The sequence below is a fragment of the Cheilinus undulatus genome, linkage group 7, assembly GCF_018320785.1.
Source record: "Cheilinus undulatus linkage group 7, ASM1832078v1, whole genome shotgun sequence".
Taxonomy (NCBI): domain Eukaryota; kingdom Metazoa; phylum Chordata; class Actinopteri; order Labriformes; family Labridae; genus Cheilinus; species Cheilinus undulatus.
In genome coordinates this window covers 28,553,348-28,576,675 of record NC_054871.1, presented here as the reverse complement: position 1 = coordinate 28,576,675, position 23,328 = coordinate 28,553,348, and the positions used below count along the sequence as shown (strand labels likewise).

The 23,328-nt window shown below is 39.9% G+C and overlaps 1 protein-coding gene across 1 annotated transcript in view; it reads right to left on the bottom strand.

The window, feature by feature from the left end:
• LOC121512148 (insulin receptor-like) overlaps window positions 1-23,328 on the bottom strand; it is a 109,892-nt gene that overhangs the window by 21,137 nt on the left and 65,427 nt on the right. Inside the window, exons 3-8 of the mRNA XM_041791243.1 lie at window positions 12,291-12,499; window positions 12,045-12,178; window positions 3,754-3,893; window positions 3,445-3,589; window positions 3,136-3,350; window positions 1,797-1,923 (exon numbers count right to left, since the gene is read on the bottom strand). Coding sequence (XP_041647177.1) covers window positions 1,797-1,923; window positions 3,136-3,350; window positions 3,445-3,589; window positions 3,754-3,893; window positions 12,045-12,178; window positions 12,291-12,499 — 970 coding nt within the window. The remainder of the gene's footprint in view (window positions 1-1,796; window positions 1,924-3,135; window positions 3,351-3,444; window positions 3,590-3,753; window positions 3,894-12,044; window positions 12,179-12,290; window positions 12,500-23,328) is intronic.

Here is a 23,328-nt window from a genome sequence, read left to right as displayed (position 1 = left end):
TCCCGATCAAAGGCATCACTGAGATCAGGCCTGGTCAATGATTTTTACTGCATGTGTGTCCATAGAGGCCAGAGAAAAAGTGTTGCAAGGCTTAAGGTGTTTTGTGTTGGTGTATTTTATTGTTTCTAGCCCAGTGAATCAAAGGCCCTTTACATTTTTCAAAGCATCTTAAATGACTGGACATGGATTATTTTTACAGATGTATTTTGGTCTTAAGTCTCCATCTCTTTAATGGAGTTCAGCCTTCAATAAGCTCTGGTGGTTTAAGGGACATCAGAAGCGCTCTTGTTGTCTCTCTTTTTAATTCTGTATTTTCTCCACATAGTAAAAGCAATGCTGTAGAGAAATTACCACTGAACAAAGCATGTGGCCCTGACCAAATAGCAGCAGAGCATCTAAAATATGCTAGCAGCAGAGTCTCAGTATTGATTGCTTTATGCTTTACTGGATTATTAATGCATGGAGTATTACCTGACTATGCTTGCTGTAGTTTTAGTACCTGGAAAGATATCTAGCATAGAAAACTACAGACCCATTGCCTTGGCAAGTGTACTTTCCAAAGTGCTGGAACAAATTCTTTTGGATAGAATCCAACACTTTATAATCACCACCAACAACCAGTTTGGTTTTAAAAGTAAGCACGGCACAGATTTTTGTATTTATGCACTGAAAGAGATGGTTAGTATGTATAGAAGAAAAAGTAGTACAGTCTTTTTATGTTTTCTGGATGCATCCAGAGCATTTGACAGAGTCAATCATGGAAAGCTATTTGCCAAACTTTATGAGCGTGGGGTCCCACCTTATATGATAAGAATTTTGCAGTACTGGTATACACACCAAACCATACATGTTCGATGGGGTGCAAGTATATCTGCACCTTTCCTAGTGACCAGTGGTGTGAGACAAGGCCGAATTTTATCACCTGTACTTTTCAATCTGTACATGGATGATTTGTCTAGACAGTTAAACCAGTGTAGAACTGGATGTATGGTGGGAGAGAGGCTTATTAATCACCTGGTATATGCTGATGATCAGGTCATTGTCTCGCCCTCTAGTGTTGGTATGCAGCAATTGCTTAGAATCTGTTCCTGCTACGGTGTGCAGTACGATATCTTGCTTAATTCTAAAAAGAGTGTTATTTTAACTGTGAAATCTAAGGAGGACAAGAAATCTAATTTTCCTTCCTTTGTGCTTGCTGACCAAGTGCTTGGAGTTGTGAACAAATTCAGATATCTTGGCCACATAATTAGAGATGATTTATGTGATGATGATGACATCCAGCGTCAATGCTGCAAACTCTATGCACAAGCAAACATGCTTGCACGTAAATTCAGTAAGTGTACTGAAGATGTCAAGATTGCTCTGTTTAGGTCGTATTGTACTTCACTGTATACAGCACAACTATGGTGCGGGTACAGTGTTGCAAAAATGAAAAAGCTTCAGGTGGCATATAATGATGCATTTAGGATTTTACTCAGGCATCCAAGATGGACAAGTGCAAGCCATATGTTTGTAAGCAGTAATGTGCCCACTTTTCATGCTGTTCTTAGAAAGTGTATATACAGTTTTATGTGTCGACTTAACCAGTCAAAGAATGAAATCATTATGGCCCTAGCGATACCCGCGCAGAGTGACACAAAATATATGTCATTCTTCTGGAAGCACTGGAATGGATGCCTGTATGTATTTTAAATCTATTTTTGTTGTTTTTTGTGTTGTTTGTGTTCTTGTATGTATTTTACATGGACCTGAGTCTGGAAATAAAGTTTATCTATCAATGATTGATAAAGACTTACGCTTCCTTGTAGAGAACCATAAAGCCCAGCAGGTCTCTGAAGTCTGAGGGCCAAAAGGCCTCCCACCTCAACATGATCATATTTGACGTGGTCTTGATGAGGGTGAATTTCAGCAGCTTGGTCTCACCTGATGGATAAACAGATAGAGGTCAAAGGCTTCAAACTTTGAAAAACAGGAAATCCCACAATATCAGGAAACAATGGAATGATTTGTCAAAAAAACGAAGCTTGGACTTGCTTATCAAAATGAGTCAGGATTTCTTGATATTTGAGTTTTTGAATGCTTGATTACTTCCAATATTAGGTGCAATAGGATATTTCTTTTTCTTTATTTATCCAGAAAAACAAATCTAGTACATATATATACCTTCAAGAGGACCAAAATTAAATGAGTAAAGGGATGAAGACATGTTTTGTTTCTTCCCCTCTAGAAAAACATGGTAACATTTACTATCTTTACAGAAGCAATAATATTTCCTTCAACACCTGGCAGCTGATGTTTGCTCAAGCTGCTTTGCAGTGCATTTACTGACAGCATTATGCATTATGTTACCATTTAGGATAGGACAACACCATTTCTCAACCTTTTTTCTGTCAAAGCACCCTTTAAGACTTTATAAAATCTGGAGGTCACCCAGACAAAATGTATTAATAAAAACATTTTACATGCCTATGATTATTGGGGGATGGGTGTAGCAATAGAATTAAGAGACAAACCCCTAAAGCACTTTCGTTAAACTATTAAAAATGCCCATCTTTTCACAGAATAGGCGTATGGACCCTAAAAACACATTTGGCATGTTTCGGCCATTCTGCCAAACTGGAAAAAAAATAAAAAAATAAAAAAGAGAGACGAGAATAATTCTTGTGCAGTGCTTAGCCTTTATATTTGCTGACCCAGATGCTGAAATGGTTTCAGGGAAAAGGCATTTGAGACTAAAGTGATTGTGCGCCAGGATAGCTAATGATCTTCATATTCATCGTTATTCTTGGTTGAATTTAACAAAACTAACACAAGCACAAGTTTGGCTACACCTGCGGCGCCATAGAAATGAAAGTAATGGCATCCCACACCAGTGACATCAGAGGAGAAACCAGCACACAGTATGACACGACAAGCCAAAAACTGTTCACCCTGAGAGGAGTTTTCTTAAAGGTGCTTTCTCAGTGACCTAAATGCAATTTGTGTACAAAAGGCCAAAATGCACAGTAAAACCTCAGTTTTCAAGAATACCTGCCTATGTGTGGACAAGGACGTAACAATAACAAGTAACAGGTAAATCTTTCCCAAACATTCAGAGTTTCAGACATCTCATGTCTGAAACTGCTGTTAACTTACAGGATGCTTGGTCCCCGTTGTTGCGTACAGCGATGTCATTCTTTTGGTTACGGTCTTTAGCTCCTGTCACCTCCTCCATCTTCCTGATTTCGGACATGCAAAGTTTGGAGTTGTAATGGAAGAACGTTCGACCATTTTGGATGGTCAGGTTGTGCTTGGACCAGTCCCACAGCTCACGCAGGTTCTGGTTGTCCAGTGCGTAGAAAGCATAGACACTGAGACAGAGGGTGGAATAGCAAAGAAAATAATTAGTATACTATAGATTAATTGTTTCAGAGAAGGATGAAAAGATGAGAAAAGCTGATTTACTCTGCCTCTAGATGCTCCCCCCTGATGATGCGTAGCTTGCGAAGAAAGGAGAGGGACACCAAAGCGTAGGCCCTTCGAACAATGAGGGAGCCAGTGATCTCCTCCAGCTGGCCCAAACTAGCCTCCAGCTCAGCTGCAATGTTATCTGCAGGGAGACAGATTTTTGGTCAGATAATAAAATAGACAAAACATACATACAGTCTACATGTAAAGAACAAACAAACAGAAAAAGAGAGAGCGAGAGAGATAGTGTGAGAAGTAGAGGCTGGGCATGAGGCCCAGCAGGTGGTGGTGTGTAGTTGTACTCACTCCCTCCTCGAATCTTGATCATCAGGTTGCCGTGGAGAACGGTGCAGCCTCTCATAGCCTGGGCTGAAGTAACCGAGTCAATTGTCTTATTTCCAACGCAGAGTTTAGGACACAGGCCTGCACATGGCGAACATGTCAAACTGCACACAGAAACACAAGCACACATCTCAGTGCATGTGGTGAAGGTGTGTGTTGGTGTGTTATAAATAGAGCAATGACAGGCTGATATGGAGGAAAGAAAACCTGATCAAGGCATTTTACTATAGACAAGAACATTCAATCAGAATGAGATTATCCTGCTCCATACATTACAGAGCTAACACACCACTGAGGCTGTAGTGTGAGCAAAAGCTATCAGTTGATGTCACTACATTTCTGACACTATAGGCAAAGTGTCAGGATGCCCAGAGACGTCACAGTGAGACTGCACAGCAAGCCTTGGCTGGAAAAGCAAACAACAAACTGTTTTTCAGGGAGCAGAAGAGATAAATACCGCAAATGTTTCTGTGTGCAGATATCAGAAATGGTATTAGGCAGGACTGAATGGTATGAGGCAGGAATGCTCAGTGACGTACAGCTGTGGCGTGGGCAGGGATGGGAGATGACATAGCATATTCAAACAACAAGGCTGAATCTGTTCAGAGGAATTTCACTGATATGTACTTCTTCGTAAGTGGGATCTTTTTTGTCTAATATGCAGGTAGTTTTGTGGCGCTGAACTGAATTTGTGATGTTTTTCCCCTTTATTCCTTCTCACTTTGTTTTCTGCCTTCTACAAAAATAAAATGTTTGAGTCTTATCTAAAAACACATCCTTCATCTGACTTCTTGAAATGTTTACTTTAGCAAACAGGCGGCATGATGTATGAAATTTCCCCTTAATCTACTTTACAGTAGCAAATCAGCTTAAATAACACACAAGTGTGTGAAAAGTTCCTCAAAATAATTATCACAAATGAGAGACAATCAAACAGACTCAATTAAATGAGTGAGCTGATGGATTCAAAGGTGAATCTGTATAATTCTCTCAATTAATTTGATATTTCCCAAAATGAATCCATAGGCTTTTAGGAGGGAAATTAGATTAGGCAATCTCTCCTCCACATATGAGTCTTCTGTTTTTTCATTAGCACTGGAGGAGAAGGGGGAGGGCTGTCTTATCCTTTGCTTCAATTACTTCTGTCATACAAACAACAGACACGTGCACAAATGTGCACACAGAGCGCAATCACAGACAACAAAAAACCAACAAGACTAAAACACCAGCTGCAGTTCCCAACAGGCATTCCTCTGTTTCTTCCTCTCAGCTCTACGAGTGGCGTCCTCTCCCTGCAAACAAGTGCTTGGGCACGAAATCGCACACGGCATGTGCACGCTCTCTTACACAGAGCAATGAGGCCTTGATAGTGCTGCCTTTCAGGAAATTCATTCACAAAAGGGAGGCCTTGTCTAGCGAGCAGCCATGCACCCGCCACACAGAGAAAAGGGACCCAAAGCTTCATTCACAAATGAGCGCTTTTTCTTTTTTTTTTTTTTGAAGCCATCTCAAAGGAACATAATCCCTCTCTTTAATACCCCCTCCAGTCTTAACATCCCTTTCTGCAAAGGTGTGCCTCAGACATAAACTAAAAATCTGCTTTTTAATGTTGGTCATCTCTTTCAGACCACTTTTGACACAACTGCATTAAAGCCTTCCCCTCACTATTTTATATTTAAAAACAAGAAACTTGAGTAGCATTTTTCCTTAAAATACATGCACAAATCAGATGCGTGCAGGGGATTTAAGAGCTCGCCAGGAGAGCTGTTGAAGCAGCTCAATCACAGTCTTAAAATTTGAAATAGACGAGACAATGACATCAAAAAACACCTTTTTATAACAGCCCCTGTGCATGGGGAGCGGCTAACAAAGGATGCTGTTGTTCATGGCAGAGACCATGCAAGCTCTGCATGAACCGCTATTTGTAAGCTCACCCTGATTTAATTCTATGTTTATGCAGCTCTTATTATAATCTCCTTCTACAGGAAGCACACACATAAGCACACACACAGTCCTACTCAAATCATGCCCCTTCTTTCAGCAAGGCTGTGTTGCACACACCATTCACTATTCACAACACCTAACACTGGATCCAGAGGTGCTGTTTTGGTCCTTGTCTGGCTTCTCCTCCTCACACAGAGAGAGCCAAATGACCCATTACTACACACCTTGCTTCTCCTAGTTTCCATCTTATCAAGGTTTTAATAATTTACACCGATCAGGGGCCAAATCATCGTTGTCCCTCTTTGACTTCTGAGTTAGTGGAAACACACTGTAATGCTCTTTCTAGTTTATGTCTGTCTCCCACATGGAAAATCGGACATTCAGCCTCTCAGAAGTAATGCTCTAGTTGCAGCATAGAAAGGGAGAATGTTTTGGGCTGTTGTACTGAAAAACACAGACACACAGGCAGACAGGCTGGGTCCAGCGGTAGCTCTTAAAGGGATAGTGTTTATCTTTCCGGCTGAACTCTGTGACTCCGGCTCTCCACGGTCTGCTAGAAGCATCTAGAACAGAGGCTGCAGCTGACGCTCGGTTTTGGTTTTGGACCCCATCCTGGCAGAACCAGACCAAGTACAACTCACACTCACACACAATGACACACACACACTCTACTACTACTCGGCAGATGAGCAAACTACTTTCAGTGGATAGAAGGGACAGCGAAATGTCATGGGAGCAAAGCTACAGAGACAGGGACAAAAGCTTTCTGTTCCTGATCTTATTGTGACATCACTATCCTCAAAAACTTTAAAATCTTGTTGTAGCTTTGCTTATACAAAACATCCAGACCAACAAATCAGACAGAGACTATCTTTTTATAATCTTTAAAAGATACTAAATAAGTAGTAAGGTTGTTAACAACATAATATGTAGCACATTTTAACAACAGAGGTGACCCTTAATAGTCAGATATTTAACATGTATGTAAAAAAGCCTTAATCCACTGCCAAATGTCATGGTCAAACATCTGTTTGTGAAGCAAGGTAGGTCCATTTTTACTATATGGGGGTGCTCATCAATGTCTAATTTTCAGAGGTTTGCCCAATTTCTTCAAATAAATCATGATTCAAAGTCGTTGTGGTATAAATATTTACCTATATTAATGCAATTCCTAAAATACCTAGTGTAATTTCAATCAATCTTCGGCACAACAGAAGATATAAACCACGTAAATGAACTTCATCAAACTGAAGACATGGCTTTAACTTGGCCTTCTGGCTCAAATATTTAGAGGCTGGCACCTTTTAGAATCAGCAGTGTTTCATGAGTGCAAGTACTTAAGCTTAATATCAGCACTGATACCCAATACTGGTATCAATGTGTCCCTTCACATAATGTCTGTTCCACATTTCCTTTGATTTTCAGCATCATACCATTTGCAGTAACTTAAAGGGATAGTTCAACATTTTGGCAAATTCGTCCATTGCCATAATTCCTATAGTCAGTAATAGGTTTGTTACCTTCAGTTGTCGGTGCAAGCTATTTTTAGATTGGCCGCTGCCGAGTTCGGACCTGCTGTGCCAACTATGCATATGTCACAACTCTGCCCCGCCCGAAAGTACTGCCCCTCTATGCTGACTGGTGCTGTCACTTTCTAACCGGGCCCAAACAGTTCAGATGTGAGCTATGCAAGATGGATTCAAGATGGAAACATGGAAACGGGCGTATCCATCTGCTTTGCAATGTTACATATATATTGGTATTGACTAAAATTAAAGTCAGTAATAGTTTTTTCAGAACAATACTTCCCCCAAAATACACTGTAGTAAAAGTAAAATTACTGATTTCAAAATGTACTCCAAAACTTCTCAATTAATGTGAGTAAATTTAATTTGCAACCTTCCACCTCTCCTCCTGGGACTTTGATTTTTGTTGCAATTGTATTAAAAAGTATGAATATGGTTTGATAATGTAACATTGAAGTTCAAATTCACCCCTAATTAGTGGCATAAGAATAATTGACAGTGCTTGTTGCGCCACAGAAGTATCATGATGCCTTTGGGTCTCCTTTCTCCCTCATCGAGAACATCCTGTCTCCTTGTCAATACTCATTGCTTTGTGTGTACGTGTATTTGTGTTTGTGTGTGTGCCTACGTACAATGTACAGTGTGTGCCGTCAGCCTGGCTGTCTGGCATCCACACACTAAGCCGCTGTGAGGATGCTTGTTCTTGCAATAACCTCTCCATAGCAGCAAGATAGACACGGAGCCCATGATCTTGTAGCTGCATCAGAATTCCAATAAAAAGAAGGCTTATTTATCACGTAACGTGAGCACACATACATGTATAAGTAAGCACACATTCACACAAAGGATTCCTTTTTGCCTTATGCCTCAGGGTGTATGACTGAGATTTAAAGCAATGTTCTTTTCGGTTTAAGCACCTGATAATCCCTGCAGGCTGGCAGCATGCAAGGGAAAGTCAATCTCCCTTCAAAACACACACATACACACACAAAAAAAATCATGTTGGGTTCAAATGTACCAACCATTTCCACTAGGTGTGCTTTGTGTGCATGTTAGTGTAATTTATTTACCCCATAAATAAAGCTATATCTGCAAACACCTTTTTCTATTTCTAGCCTCTGGACACTTACCCAGTTTGCACCTGGAAATAGTAGCCCAACCCAGCGGATGTAGTCATGAACTCATTCTGCACTCACAAAAGTGCTCAACTTTCACAGCTACATGCATATAATAATTTATATATAAGTCAAAAAACAGCAGTGCATGTATACCAGAAAAACACCATCAATCTTAGGCCACACGAGGCTTCTCCAGTACACAACCTGCTCTCACTGGAACAAACTCTGTGCTCTAATTCTCCCCCTTCCATCGCCTTCTTTCTCAAACCCCAATAATGTTTTTCTGTTGTAACATCAGCACAAAGCGGTGTAGCTAATGGCTGAAACACACAAGCTAATACTTAGAATGTTACATGCCCTGTGATCATGTTTGTGAAGTTACTGCCATTTTTTAACATTTCCACTTCCAAACATTTATCCTCTTTGCTCAAACCTGTGCATGTGTTTTGCAAGTATGCAAACAGGAGCGGTTTCAAAACACCTTCTCAGCCTCAACAAACACTTGGTCTGAAAAGAATGCAAACATTCATTTGTTGCTAAATATTGTCATTTAGCAACAGCTCCTGTCGCTAAATGAGGAAGCCGGTCGTGTTTCTCTACTTCATTTTACTACAAGTAAGAATGCTAAATATGGTCTTGCCTTGGCTGTTGTGCATGCAGACAAAGCTGTGTGCTGAACTGAACCAGGTCAGGACACCTTTTTTTAAGGAGGTACCCGGCTGGCATGTTTTTTTATGCATGAGGAATACCATTAGGATCAGTACATGACATCAACCAAACATAGTTCACTGGACCCTGACGTCCAGTAGATGTAGTTCACTGGTCTCACATGGACTGTATAGTTTAGCCTGATGTTAAATCCTTTCAGTATGAAATAATTGTCTGGTGGGTTCATGATTACAAAGGCCTGTTATTTTAACTTGAGTGCACCGTTGAACACTGTTTCAAAAAACAATAAACAAACCAAACAGAGAGCTACTTCAGGTGGAAACCACAGTAGGTGCAAAATAAAGAACTATGAGAAATCAAGGTTTTACAACACATGTATCACAGCAGCTCAAACTGGAGCAAGAGCAAGAATGAGCTTCCTCTTTAATTTCTTATTATAAACTCTTTTTTGTATTCATCTTAAAAGTCTTTTGTTTTTGTACTTTACTACCCACCTTATTCATGGGGCTCTACTGAAATATGATTATGGATGGAACTTCAGGTAATATAACTGAATAGGGAAAAACAGAATTATGCAAGGTTTAATGGGGGAGGAATGAGGTGGATGATGTTTCTGTGGGGGATATGGACAGGGGCAGATAATTATCTGTGTCTATAAAACTGTTTGCATGGAACTTTGTAATTTACTGTACATATGAAGCAATAAGGGATGGACGCTATTATCGGAACACATAACTTACTGGAGTTTTAGTCTGGACCAACAGACCTATGTCAGTTGAGGTCTTTTATCATTCTTTATACTTTAGAGTGTGTTTAAAGGACTGATATTTCTTCATTTGTTCATCCTCAAACTTTAAATTGTGTGGTTTTGAGTCTGAACTATATCTAAATATTGGTATCGATATCATTATTGGCTAAAATCTTTTGGTAATATCAGCATTAGCAAAAATCCAATATTGTGCATACCTAGAAGCAATTTTCATTTCACGCATCGCTGTTAGATAAAAAACAAATGTAAACACTCAGGGGTAATCAGAGACTTTGCTCCATGCCGTGCTTCTTGTATACAAGCTGTTATCAGTGAAGTAAATTAGGTCTATTAAATCTGCATGTGAAAATGTTTACAAAAGTTTGAATAACTGTGTTGCATGACTGATTGCTATAAATGTAATCACTGAGAATGTGGCTCAGTTGAGATGTAGCTATTGAATTCTGGACACATACAAAGCCTTTAGGTTGATCCTCAGGGTAGTGGCTGGGAATGGAGACATGGGTGGGAATTAAGTATTTACTTACAAGCTCATATTTTTATATTGATGAAATTAATTTTCCGTTTCTTTTAATTTATTTTTATGATTTTACTCTTCTCCTTTTTTCTTTCTGGCTATAATGATGCTCCAGTTCTGACATGCATACTGTGTGAGTTGTACTGAAAACTGATTACATTCTCAATATGTATTCAATGTCAATAAAGCAAAAAAAAAAAAAAAAGATTTAAAAAAAAAGTTTGAATGGTGGCTTTGCTGCTATGATAGACCCTTATCATTGCCATTGAAACACTGTATGGTGCATCAATATCCAAGGAAAGGATATACAAGGAAAACTTGAACTGCTACTCAAGGCTGAAGCTGCTGTTCTGTTGCTGTACCTCATTCATGCTTTGTGCAGCTTACTTGTGATGGACCATGATTATTCTCAGCCATCAACTGCACATTCTATCGACTCCTGTATGAGTGAGCCCCAACTAGACATTTTCCAACTGTTAACAAAAGACATTCTGCTTAAATGTGTCATTTTGAGTCTTTTCAACACTCAGTAAGGTGTATTTACTAAACAGTAGGAGACATTTGATGCTGATGCTGATACCAATTACAAATACTTGATGAGACTGTGACCAATATTTGGAACCAATGTGTCAGTCACGAGACATCCAGCCAATCAGATAGTGGCAGAGCCAAAGAAGTGCAATTTCAATTAATTAGTTTAATCAGTGGTCAATAAAATTGAATGCCTGTACAGATAACAGCCAAAAAGCCTGGGATATCAGCACTGCAGTACACTGCTGGTTCTGTTTTGTGGATTAATTTTAAATAATGAGGGGTATAAGCTGTTAAAAGCGTCCCTCATGTTTAATGCTACTAGTTCACAGTGCTAACCAGAGAAGCTGCTTTTGACAGCTTTTTTTTTCCTAATTTAAAATATATCCATGAAATGAAAATGGTGGTTTATTGTTAGGTAAACTAAAATAACATAGTGATGTTTTTTTTGATTGAATGGGCTTCTTCATTCAAAATGAGAAGTTATCAACAGGGATGGGTGAAGTTGAGCAGTGCCTCCCCACTCGTCATCTTTTGCTGCTGTTTCCCTCTAGCAGCAGAATGTATACTGTGCAGTTAAGGGTAGAAATATGTGTACAGGTTGACTGAAGCTTATTTTATATTTTGCATTTTTCTTATTATGCTGCACTCTCAGGCCTTTTCAAAGACGAAATTTCAAAGATTACTGTCCCCCTCATTGGCCATAAACTGGCGTTGCAGTTACTAGGAACAACTTTACAACAAAAATAACAAATAAGGGGGTAAAGTATTCATAATTATTCAAACAGTGTCATGTTAGACTGTAAAGATCAAATTCACTTCTTGAGATGCCACACATGACTGATAACCTGCATGTTTCAACAGCCAACAGACACTCGGGTGATATTTTGCGTTTTTCTACAACATCATTTTTCCGGGCTGATGCCACAGAGGACAGGCAACTTTCCATAGTGCCATTTTGTTTGATCACCCTCCAAACACCATCATCTCCTGTGTGCAAATGTTATTGAGTGTGTTGAGTGACCACAATCCATTTGTTGTGCTGTGATCACAACGGGGTTGTTTGTTGTGGGTGACAGTCATGTCTCCAATCGTGTAATAATAACCCCTATCAACAACACGGCAGTGTTTATGGTGGCAGTAAATGTCTCTGTGCTTGTGTGTGTGTCTTATAGACATACGTAGAAGAGTTGATGGTGGCGTATCCAGAAGGACACTCGGGTATACAGGCCCCATCATGGATGACGTATTCGTGGCAACCTGACTCCCGGTCCTGGTTCAACTTTTTAGTCTGCTTACACTGGTTGTGGAGCTCCTGCATTAAAAAAGTTGAACAAGAATATTAAGCACATTTTCATGGAATATTTTATGATATGTTTTAGCAAAATATTATACAAGTCAAACTCAAGAATTCAGTGAAAACAAACCTGGCAGAAGGAGAAGCTGACACAGCGCCAGCCCCTGAATGTGTAGTACCCAGGAGGACACTTCTCCACGCAGTTGTTCCCATGCTGAAGGTTCCTGCAAGCCACACAGCTACTCGCATTACCAGGCTCCGAACAGCCACCCAGACACTGGTCATGGCAGCACTGGCCCTGGATGCTACACACACCAGGCTTACAGTTGTCCAGACACACTGAGGAAAGACAAGAGAAGAGCACATAAAAGAAGAGGTTAATATCAAGTCTGATAAAAATAATAATAATAATATTTATTTATTTAGCACATATCAAAACCAAGTTACAAAGTGCTTTACAAAAACATCAAAGTTCATCAGTGAAAAACACAATAAAAAGAAAAATAATCATTGATTTAAATATAAAAAATACACCAAGTAGTAGCAACAAGTTTGACAGACTAGACATAAGAATAAAAAGAAAAGAAAAATTGGATGTAATATAAAAAACCTTGACCAATGGAAAACAATCATATAGACAAGGGATCATGAATAAAACATGGTTCACAAGAAGTTGTGTGAAGTTATGTTGCTTTTACCCCCATGTTCCATAGATGGCTGAAAGTAAACCTGGTTTATGTGGCATTTAGAGATAAATGGGAGAACAGTGGGACTTATCTAAGGTTCATGAAAACATACAGACACCTTGCAGAGGCAAAGTAAATAAATACAAACAGCAACAGTGCTGTGTGTATAGACACTTCTCTTGGTCTCAGTCACTCTGTCTAGCATCTAATGGCACAAAAAAAAGTCTTCTCTGATATGATCGCCCCAGCTGAACCACGTACATGTACACACAGGATTCTTTGGCGATAAACGTGTTGCCAGCATGTGTTTCCTTTTTAATGTTTAATGTTCAGAGAAAAATGTAAATGAATTGCCATCAGAGGGAATACACACTTATTCACTTTGACCCTTACAAAAAGATCAGAGAAATATCAAAAATATTAACAATTTAAAAAAATTGACATCAGGGTTTTCTTGCTTGCTGATGGATTCACATTTCTGAAAACAACACCTTAACACATTTGCATCATGAGTCCCTTTAGGTTGAACAAGCATGAACCTACCAAGCATAGATTACTGTATGGTAAAACATGATTATATATATACAGGAAATAACCTTCCTCTCTGGTTGTACTGTACAAAAATATTGCTGCTGATGCAAGAGGTTGCCCAAACATTTCAACCTAATTTACACAAAAGCACGCAATTAGACAAACACTAATTAGCATTCAAGAAGAACACAATCAAACCCCCTCCAATTGTTATTTGCATGTAAACACACAATAGAAAGACCCCTGATTGCTGCACCTAGAATCATGTATTCACAATTCACGCCTGATGGCCAACAGCAGCCCTCTGCAGCACCATGGAAACAACCTTAATTGCTAATAGGCCGGACATTATATGTCATTGGCTCATGTCAGGATTCATTTGACCTTATTGGGAAACAGCATTTGGTGAAAGAAGCAGAGTGTCAGTTGTGATTGGATTAGCAGTCAGGTCTGACCCGTGCCCTGTAATGATCTAATAAACTAGCTGTTACTGCCTTGTCTGAGGGCCGGTGGAGACTCATTAGATCTCAGCTCATTCTGAGCACTGACCCTTTTACCAGCTGCATGTACTGACTGGGTGCAAACATGAGGGAACATTACAATGAGTCAGGGGTTGGAGGAGTCTAGTCCAGCTGGAGTAAAGCTGCCAAAATTTCTTAATGATTTTTCAAAACATCATGTAAAAAAATTTAAAATGGTGCAATCTCTGTGATTTTAGTTATGAATAAACTACTGAAAGTAAAAGAAAAAAAAAACAATCATGAGTCAGGTGCATAAGCAGGTAATGGCAAACTTCCCCAAACTGTCTAAACTGCACAACCGTGTGCAGAACAAAACAGGAAATTATCAAACATTAGGTTCCTGTGACTTCTAGTTTTGCTGCTGTGGTATCAAAACAGGTATCAATGCCATTCGATTTTAGGACTATATGGAAGTTTACAGTGCCTATAAAAAGTATTCACCCCCTTGGAAGTGTTACCCTATTATTGATTTTATAAATTAATCAAGGTAAATAATATAATTTGGCTTTTTTTTTTTTTTTACTTTTTTTAAATAAAAAAAAAATTTAACATAAAATGAAAATAGATATTTAAAGAGTAATGTCAGATGTAATGTAATGTAATGTAGAATAAGTACATTAATATTCATCCCCTTCAAGTCAGTATTTAGTAGATACACCTCTGGCTGCATTCACAACACTGAGTCTGTGTGGGCAGATCTGAATCTGGCTTAAATATATAGACACTGCAATTATACTGTATTCTTCTTCGCAAAATTGCTCAGTCAAGTTGCATAAGTATCTGACGGGAACATCCCTTTTCAAGTCCAGCCTCAACTTCTCTATTGGACTGAGGTCTGGGCTTTGTCTCAGCCACTCCAGAACATTCACTTTAATGTCCATTTCTGTGTAGCTTTAGTTGTATGTTTCGGGTCATAGTCTTGCTGGAAAATAAATCTTCTTCCAAGCTGTGGTTCCCTTGCAGACTGAATAAGACTGGCCTCCAGGATTTTCTTGCATTTTGCCACATTCATTGTAACCTCTACATTCACAAGGCTTCCAGTTCCATTGGCTGGACTTCTGTTGAATTAGGTCAGTCACTTTAAAGAGGATGAATATTAATGATTACATATTTGTATTTAATTGGCATTACTTTGTAGAAATCTGTTTTCACTTTGACATTACCTTTTTTGATGTTTTTGTCTTAAAGGCAAAATTATATTGACCATGATTGATTTATAAAATCAATAAAAGGGTAAAAAATTCATTACTTTTTACAGGCACTGTAAATTCTGGTATTGTGACATCCTGTCTATCATCAAGCATCACAATGGAGGATAAAGAGCACCCAGCAGATGTTTATTTATTTATTTATTACAAGGGACAATGCACATTAATGAACAAGGACAAGTAAATGTGCCAGATCTGCTGGTGTAAAAATTATGGCATCGTCTGCATATATCTGAAAATTAACATTTTGACAGGCTTTGGGAAAATCATTGATGTACAGGTAGAATAAAATTGGTCCAAGTATGGAGCCTTGTGGGCCCCCCATGGACAGTCAATGTAAGGAGATTTCAAGGTAAAAATCATGTCAAGTATAACGATCAAACTTTAAAGTTTAATTACAAAAAAACTGTTCTTCACCACCAAGACATCCTCTTACTTTGATATAAACTAGAGAAAACAGAAACATTATCTAGGCCATATCTGACCTCCAACTGTTTTTTCTATCACCGAGCCTGTGTCTTAATCACAGTCTCTCACCATGTTTCTTACTATACTGTCAGCTCTGGTATCATGTGCTAACTGAATCACAGAGCGTCGGTGAGAAGCAGATCTAGGTCAGTAACAAGCTTCGAACATTTAAATGATTATCTGAACCCCATTAGCCCTTAATAGATGACTATTTACAGTGTCAGTGAAAAGGAAGATTCTGTGTTATGCTGTTTTTACTAAACACTCAGGATAGTCTTGTCATTCTTGCTAAAATAACAAACATGTTTATTGCTGTTGTTTCCTGGCAGACAAAAAAATGGAGGAAGGGAGGTTTAAAAGGCGCACTACACTGTTAGCTTTAAAGTGCAAAGGTGGCACTGTATGCCAACCTTTCTGTGGATGCCCCCTCTGTGAGGACATCACATGAGTGCTCACTGCCAAGGATATAGCTAGGACCCCCCCCTACATGGCAGGGCTGTCTATTGTACTGCCTGAATAAAAAACAGAGGACAGATGGGGTTGTGGCAGGGGGAGCGGAGGGGTGGGATAACAAGGCTAAAGAAAAGAACAATGACGCAGGGGACAGGGGGTCAAAACCGCAAAGACGGAGGATGACGAATGCTGAAAAAACATAATTTCCGACCTTCTGGGGTAGTTCATGTAGGGGTCGCTCCGATATCTTCCCTTTATTATGAGTTGGTAAACCCACCGGTGCACACACTTGTCTCTGACCCAGAGAGAAAAATGCATAGCTCCTCTCCAGCCCTCCCCCTCTCTGTCTGTCTGCTATGTGCGTACATGCTGTGACCACGGCATCACATAACAGAGCGGGGAGGGCCGAGACAGCTTTGCAGATCCAGCTCCAGCTCCGCAGATCCATGCCGGAGTGCAGCTGCAGCCCCAGATCCACCCTCAGCTTCAGCCAATGTGTTTGCTGACTGGGGGAGGCAGCCATTCAATGGCCTCTTCCATGTCGGGGAGAAGAGACGCCCAGGGTTAACCCTGGCCTTGCTGGGGCAGACAGGGGGCAGACGCAGCCAAGCAGTAGGCATGCCAGGGGAGACGAATCTGCCACTGCTGTTGCTTTGGGTGAATTAGATGAGCTTAAGACGTGAGCTCAGCCACTGCAATACCTAGGCATTTCATTCTCTCTTTCAGGTATTTCTTTGCTTTTTCTCTTATGTTTCTGTCTGAGCCAATCAGAGAGGAGTCCTCCAGATGCATAACACTACTATTGTAGCAGCATTAATCGCCATTCTGCTCACACTTGTGCCAACCTACATGGGCTAGCTGCTATGCCAAACATGCTCCAGTCAGCTCACTCATTCATTCATCTCTTCCTCCTCCTCCTTCTACTCTACTGTCCTCCTCTATATCCCTCCAATGTGCCATAGCCTCACCCTGCCCTGCACCACTATCTCTCCCTCTATCTGCCTGCCTGCCTGCCTGCCTGCCTTTCTAGGCCACTCGACCCCTCCCACTTTCATTCATACAACGCCTTGTTTTGTTTTCATGCTGGCTGGATGGAGGAGAGGGGGGTGGGCATGGATGGAGGGATGATTTCACTCATGCTTCTAAAAGAAGAAAAAGAAGAGTAGGAGGAGCAGGCGGTAGCATCCTGGAGAGCTTATCTCTCATTAAGCTAAACACACACAAACGTAAACCTGACTGTGTCATTCAATAATTTGCGTGGCACTTCCCTTCACAAACACTCACACAGAGTTCCAGTAAGGGTTTTAAATGCAGCACCTGATCAAAGGTGTGTTGTGTTTACCTTTCATTTGGCCATGGCAGTAAAGAGCCCCGGCTGCTCCATCCCCGGGGTTGGAACATGGGAGAAGCTAGAGCAGCCAATAGCATGCAGCCACACACGGCAACACTTCCTGCTCTTAACATATAAAACCTCCCCTTTAATTGGCAGTGTTGTCTACAGGCGAAGTGCTGGAAACAATAACAAACACGTGTTTTACCCCAGAGCCATTTACTCAGGAGAACACATGCACGCACACAATCCTCCAACCCTCTTACACACAGCTGCTGGATTCACGTTTACTATATTTGGCCACAGTGGGAGTCCTAAGCTTCAAAAGCTTTGCTATAAATGCTTCGAGTGATCTGATGTAAGACATTCGCCCTGAGAGAGTAGAGGAGGGAGACAGGGGGAGGGGAAGGAGTGTAAACAAAAACACACTGATTGCTGGGAGGGAGGGAGCGATTTTGTCATCAGGAGCGTCAACATATCGGTAAATGGAAGATAGTGCACACTTACACAAACACAAATACACCAAGGCGAAGGTCTGTTTGTGTTCAGTGTGGCGGCTCAAAAAAGACAGTAACAACAGAAGAGAGGAGAGAGGGAATAAGGTGGGCTGAGAAGAGGGGTGGGATAACAGAAGAGGGAAACTGCAGTAAACAGGGAGGTAAAAGGCGGTGGAGGAAGGAAATAAAGAGCACATATGTGTTTCAAATACAAATATAAGCAACATTCTATACAAACATGTTGAACATCAGCAAAGGATGTCTTCACCTTAAGTGCTTCATTAACCACGTATGCAAAGTGAACAACCATCTTATCCTATTATAATAAACCCTACAACCATTCTACATCTTTTGTAGTCAGATAAATCAGCAATGAAAGCACTTGACACAGGGAGTAGGGCTCTGGTGTAGCTCAGTGGGTAAAGCAGGCGCCCATAAGAAGAGGCTATAGTCCTCAAATCACTAAATATTTTCCAGTCACTCTTCAGCTATCTTATTATATAAAGGCAAAATACCCCAAATAATTATTGTTAAAGTAATCAGAGATTAAAGGGTATACAATCCAGTGTAATAAGTTATCATAGTAACTAATGAAATGTGCTTTTTATGTGCCAGAAGAAAATGTTTTCGCTACACTGCTGAATCCATACACTTCTTAGTTTTTACAGCTACTGTTTTACTAGTCACTATAGGTATTTGACATTATAACTTACATTTTTCAAATAAATGCAAAAAAAATATTTTCTGTATTATACAGTGCTAGACTGCAGTGGTCGAAAATTGTGACGGTGAATTTCTCTGCACTTTTACGTTCAGAATTTTTTCCCCATATGTTAAACATCGTTTTAACCTGTGAGAAAAGATGAGCAAAACCATAATTAAACTTTCCCCCAGCCCCTCCCACATATTTATTAGCCAACATTTCTCCAAGACAGTCAGGCTGTAGAGTGTTTATGTCTGACAGCCACTCTCACAGACTGTTGATCTGAGACGCTGTTAATATCAGAACGGAAATACACCCTTTAACTTTTGAAATAAAATAAATTTTTAAAAAAGGCAAGGGTTAAAGTAAGGGTTACAACACCAAAAGTTAAGTCAAAATCCTGAACAACAAAACCTGACTACTACAAGTTTAATAAACCAGAGTAAGCAGTCTGCTTACAGGAAAAAATGTCATCCTCCACAAAAACATTAAAATGTATCCAGCACAGCTTACATAGCTCCATTAGCTGCATAAACTACGTAGGAAATGGAGCTACGTAGCTAATGTAGCTAAAGCTAAGCTCACAAAGCAGCTACTCAGCTGCAAAGCTAAGTTAGCTTAAGCTACATTTGCTAAAGCTTACTTAGCTACATTGGCTTATATACTAACAATAATTACATTGCAAGTTTAGCTATGCTAGTTTTAGCTAAAGCTAACACAGATAAAGCAAGCTAAATCCTGTATTTGAGCTGACCTTTTTCTATTTCATTTATAAAATATTTCTAGATTTATAATGTTTTCAATTTGGTTTATTTATCTAACTGCCAGAGTTTGTTTATAAATAGAGGTAAATTAAAAAAAAAAAAGTCAAAACTGGAAATATATGTTGTACTGCAAATTAGGGCACTTCCTTTCTGAGATATATGGCCTTTCAGATGAACAGTCTGTGAGAGTGGTCATCAGAAATGTGGGTTCTGCAGCCAGACCTATTGCCACATTTTGTTATAGTATGCAGAATTCAAAAACTGATGGTAAAATTCAATTTTCTGATTTTAGTCAGGAAGCTATTGACAAAAATCAAACAGAAAACATAGAGGCAGGATTAAATAAGTTTATACTTCTTCCTACTCATTTTTGCTCATATAATCTGAGATGTGTATGTGTACTAGAGGATAGAAGTTATTGTCTTGTTTATCCATTTATCCATCTATTGATCAAAGTTGTGTGAATTTCTGCCTATTAGTGCATCTTCTGTAGTTTCCTCTGCTTGTAATGCATGAAGTTAATACAGAGATAACAGCCAAGAATAACAAACTGAAAGAAGAGTATCACCACATCTCCCATTATATCATCTCTATTTATATAATCCTGTATAGTTGTCACCAAGACAATGATGACCATGACACTGTGTGGTGTCTCTTTTCTGAGTATGTATGACTCACACTCTGCTAACTGAATCTAAAACAGTAAATGTTTGGACAAGGGACTTATGCTCACAGTGTCTAATGTAGACCAGTTTTATGCAGGGACTCATTTTAACACCACCAAATACACTGTAGTGAGACTGGGTCTATTACAATAAAATGTTTGACTCTGTTTTCTGGGTCATCATGACTTACTCAGTTCTACTGCATATGTGTGTGCAGGTTCATTGGCAATATTTCACTGCTAAGTCTAAAAGTTTATTTGCCACACTAGCTTCAGGGTGGATGTGAATGAGGTTATCGGGACATCAGTTAAGCATAAACCTCAAGTACTGAGTGTCCCATAAAAGAGTTAGTAAGTGAGATCCAAAGAGGGAAAAGACAGAGCACCATAACCACAGAGTTTTAAACTGTGTGTGCCTCTAATTGGCTAAACGACTCAAACCAAACTGAGTTACGATGACTTGATTTGGCTAAAAAAGAACAAGGCTCGTCTCACTCACACAAGAACAAACAGTTCATGCTGTGGTCTCTTGCTCACACTCAATGACCCGCCTTTCAGAGACTGCTCATGTGCAATGGCATATGTTGTGAAAAAATGGTTCTGTTTACAGGTTCCTTGCGTCACCAGTTATTCATAAAGATCTTCTCTCTGTCACACTAAAGCAAATGATCACACCCTTTCCACATATCTGCACACCTGCCTCAACATGCCTACTTTGCCTTACATAAACAGTAGCATTCTGCCATTCTCCATATCAAAGGGAAGAAATGTCTGTTTGTGTTAGTAACAAGGCAGTAAACACTCTAAAACATAATCTTTATAGCTTTCAACACCCATAAAAATAGCGAGACTTCATCACTCTATCATAATAAGTTTAAAGATACAGTGATGTCAATTCAGGGATGCATGACAGCAGAGGTGTTAGCACTGTTTTCTCACAGCAAGAAGGATCCTGGTTTGAGTCCTGTTCGGACATGGCCTTTTAGTTCGCATGTTCTTCCTGTGTATGTGTGGGTTCTCTCCAGGTACTCTGGCTTCCTCCCACAGACTAAAACATTTTTGTCAGATTGATTGGTGACTCTGAATTAGCTGTGGCCTGTGGGCATGAGTGGTTGTTGGTGCCTATATGTACAGGTAGAGAATCTCTGGGGTATTGTCAAAAGGAAGATAAGAGACCCCAGACCCAACAATGCAGATGACCTGAAGGCCAAAATCAAAGCAACCTGGGCTTCCATTACATCTGAGCAGGGCCACAGGCTGATCGCCTCAATGCCACGCCGCATTGATGCAGTAATTCATGCAAAAGGAGGCCCAACCAAGTATTGAGTGCATAGAAATGAACATACTTTTCAGAAGCCTGACATTTCTGTTTTAAATATCCTTTTTTATTGATCTTATGTAATATTCTAATTTTTTGAGACACTGAATTCTGGGTTTTCATAATCTTTAAGCCATAACCATTAACATTTCAAGAAATAAAGGCTAGAAATATTTCACTCTATGTGTAATAAGTCCATATAATATATGGGTTTCACTTTATGAAATGAGTGACAAAAAATATTGAACTTTTTCATAATATTCTAATTTTTTGAGATGTACCTGTAAACTCTATGACTGACTGGCGACCAGTCCAGGGTGTACCCCTCTTCCTGCTACAAGGCAACTCAGCACCCTTAAACTCTAAACAGGACAAGTGGTGTAGAAAAGAGATGGATTGATGATGTCACTTCACCTTAATGACAACAGGATTTTTAGAAAAGCTGAGCTGTTTGTAAACTGGCTGAATTTCTAATGGGTGAATAAGCATGCATGTTGTTTCACATCTGTTTAACAGCTTCAGATAGGCTAGATCGGTTTGGATTTTTTTTTCCTTTAATAAACAAAGTCATCATTTGGAAACCAAATTTTGTATTTACTTGGGTTGCTTTTGTGAGATTTTAAAACTGGTTTGGTGATTCAAAACATGTAAGTGTGATAAATATGCAAAAAATCAGGAATGAGAAAGGGGGAAAATACTTTTTCACAGCACTTCTCTGAGCTTGTTTAGTTGTGACATACCCAGTCACAACTAAACAAAAGCCAAAGAAGTTACATATTCTCATGCAACCACATCTTTCTGTTGACAGCTGCTTCAGCAGTAAATATTCAGTGTAGAGCAGTGACTTACAGACATGCATGAATGTATGCAAACATGCAGACTAAATAATAAAGCTTGAATCTGGTTTAATAAGTAGTTTTCCTTTTTACTTTTGCCTGCCTGTTCATTGATTTCCTTGTCTGTGTCTTCCTGTGTACCGGCCAGCCCCGCTGGCCCATCTTGTTACCATGGAGATGAGTCCAGACAGAGACTGTCTGCAGTAATTAGCCGCCCGCTCCCAACAGGCATTTTCTGAGATACCCCTCTAGTCGTCATTTTTGTCTTTATAACGTAAAGCCATGCTCTCTCCATCTCTCTGTGCCTTTAAGCTTTGCACTCTTCTCGCCTCTGTCTGCTTTACTCCCCTCTGTTGTCTCCTCCTCTTCTCTGCCCCCCCACCATCCCGTCCCGCTCAGTCATAGTGTCTAGCCCCAGGTGACAAATCTGCTCCTGAAGCCACTAGATCTCATTAAAGACACTGAGAAGGGAGCTACAATCAATACGTCCCCGCTTATGGTTCTTCTCGCCACTCCCTTATTCTTCTCTCTTCAGACAAATCTGTCGTTACTGCCCTCTCCTGCTACATCCCTCTCTGCTCACTTCCACATTTGTGCCCTCGTATTTCCTTCCCCACTGACAAATCCTTCTTTTCTCCCCTCCTATGTGCCACCACATCTTTAATTTTGTCAAACTGCCACCAGCCACAGCATTTGCTGCTGACTGCACTTTTCTTGACATCGAGACGCAAACATGAAACACACACTCTTAGACGTTGTATGCTGCTGTCAACAATCTCTCCTTCTTTCTCTCTAACACACATGAAGAAAGCCTTAAGTAGACAAAAGCAGACATATCTGAGATCAACTATAGTATCTTTATTGCTCTTCCTTGGACACACTAAAAATACATGCACACATGCATGCACAGAGAAAGAGAGAGAGAGAGAGAGAGAGAGAGAGAGAAAAAGAGCTAGGTCCAGGGTGTTTTGCTGACTGAACAGTTTGGTGACAGTGGGAAGGTGATGAAGAGAGGCAGCGAGTGAACATCCATCTAGAGAGCAAGACACCTGCATTTCCAGCCTCATGATTTCCCTTCACATCACCACCATCAAGAATCACTCATATACACACAAACATGAAAACACAACAACAGAGTAGGCAGGAGTCTCTGCAGAATAAAACACCCTTCCATAACTCAGAATTGATT